Raw genomic sequence first — 994 nt, 5'->3', positions numbered from 1 at the left:
CACCTTCCAACTGACCGGCCATGGGACTGTGCCATTGACCTGCTGCCTGGGGCCCAATTACCCAAAGGAGACGTCTATCCCCTGTCAATCCCGGAGAGAGCCGCTATGGAGGAGTACGTTCACGAAGCCTTGCAACAGGGGTTCATCCGTCCGTCCACCTCACCCGCAGCGTCGAGCTTCTTCTTCGTGGCCAAGAAAGATGGGGGTCTGAGGCCTTGCATCGATTACCGGGCCCTCAATGACCAGACGGTGAAGTTCGCCTATCCCCTTCCTCTTGTCCCGGCCGCCCTGGAGGAGCTCCGCAGTGCCCGGATCTTCAGCAAGCTTGATCTAAGGAGCGCCTATAACCTCATTCGCATTCGCAGGGGGGATGAATGGAAAACTGCCTTTGTGATGCCCACCGGGCACTATGAGTAACGGGTCATGCCCTATGGGCTTTCCAACTCACCTTCCATATTCCAAACGGAGAAATGTGAGTTTCACCAATCCACCGTTCACTTCCTGGGCTACATCGTCACCCCTGCAGGGGTGCAAATGGACCAGAGGAAGGTGGATGCCGTTCGGAACTGGCCCCAACCAACTACCATCAAGGAGATGCAGAGATTCTTGGGATTCGCCAATTTCTATCGCCGCTTTATCGCCCACTTCAGTCAGTTGGCGGCACCACTTACCTCTCTCCTCCGTCGGAAGGCCAAACTCCTCACCTGGACCCCGGAGGCACACCAGGCCTTCCTTCAGCTCAAATCGGCCTTCTGTAGGGCTCCGACCCTTTCACACCCAGACCCCAATCTCCGCTTTGTGGTCGAGGTGGACGCAGCGACCCTGGGACTGGGTGCCGTCCTATCACAATGGAGAGGTGAACCCCCCGTACTCCATCCATGTGCACCCCAATCTCCGCTTCGTGGTCGAGGTGGATGCCGCGACCCTGGGAGTGGGCGCCATCCTGTCCCAATGGCGAGGTGAACCCCCCGTGCTCCATCCATGTGCGTATTTC

General features: G+C 58.1%; 1 protein-coding gene across 1 annotated transcript; it reads left to right on the top strand.

Moving 5' to 3' along the window:
• The first annotated feature begins 103 nt into the window (after window positions 1-103).
• On the top strand, window positions 104-417 carry LOC107701791 (RNA-directed DNA polymerase homolog). The gene has a single exon (XM_016503900.1). The coding sequence runs from the start codon at window positions 106-108 to the stop codon at window positions 415-417; it is 312 nt and encodes a 103-aa protein (XP_016359386.1). The 5' UTR covers window positions 104-105.
• The last annotated feature ends 577 nt before the right edge of the window (window positions 418-994 follow it).

The sequence above is a fragment of the Sinocyclocheilus anshuiensis genome, unplaced genomic scaffold, assembly GCF_001515605.1.
Source record: "Sinocyclocheilus anshuiensis isolate Anshui unplaced genomic scaffold, SAMN03320099.WGS_v1.1 scaffold174, whole genome shotgun sequence".
NCBI lineage: Eukaryota > Metazoa > Chordata > Actinopteri > Cypriniformes > Cyprinidae > Sinocyclocheilus > Sinocyclocheilus anshuiensis.
The sequence above is the reverse complement of the archived record's forward strand: the minus strand, read 5'-3'. Positions and strand labels throughout refer to the sequence as shown.

Bases quoted from the DNA above. Each gene is read 5' to 3' on its own strand.
- LOC107701791 (XM_016503900.1), top strand. From the start codon at position 106: ATGGAGGAGTACGTTCACGAAGCCTTGCAACAGGGGTTCATCCGTCCG.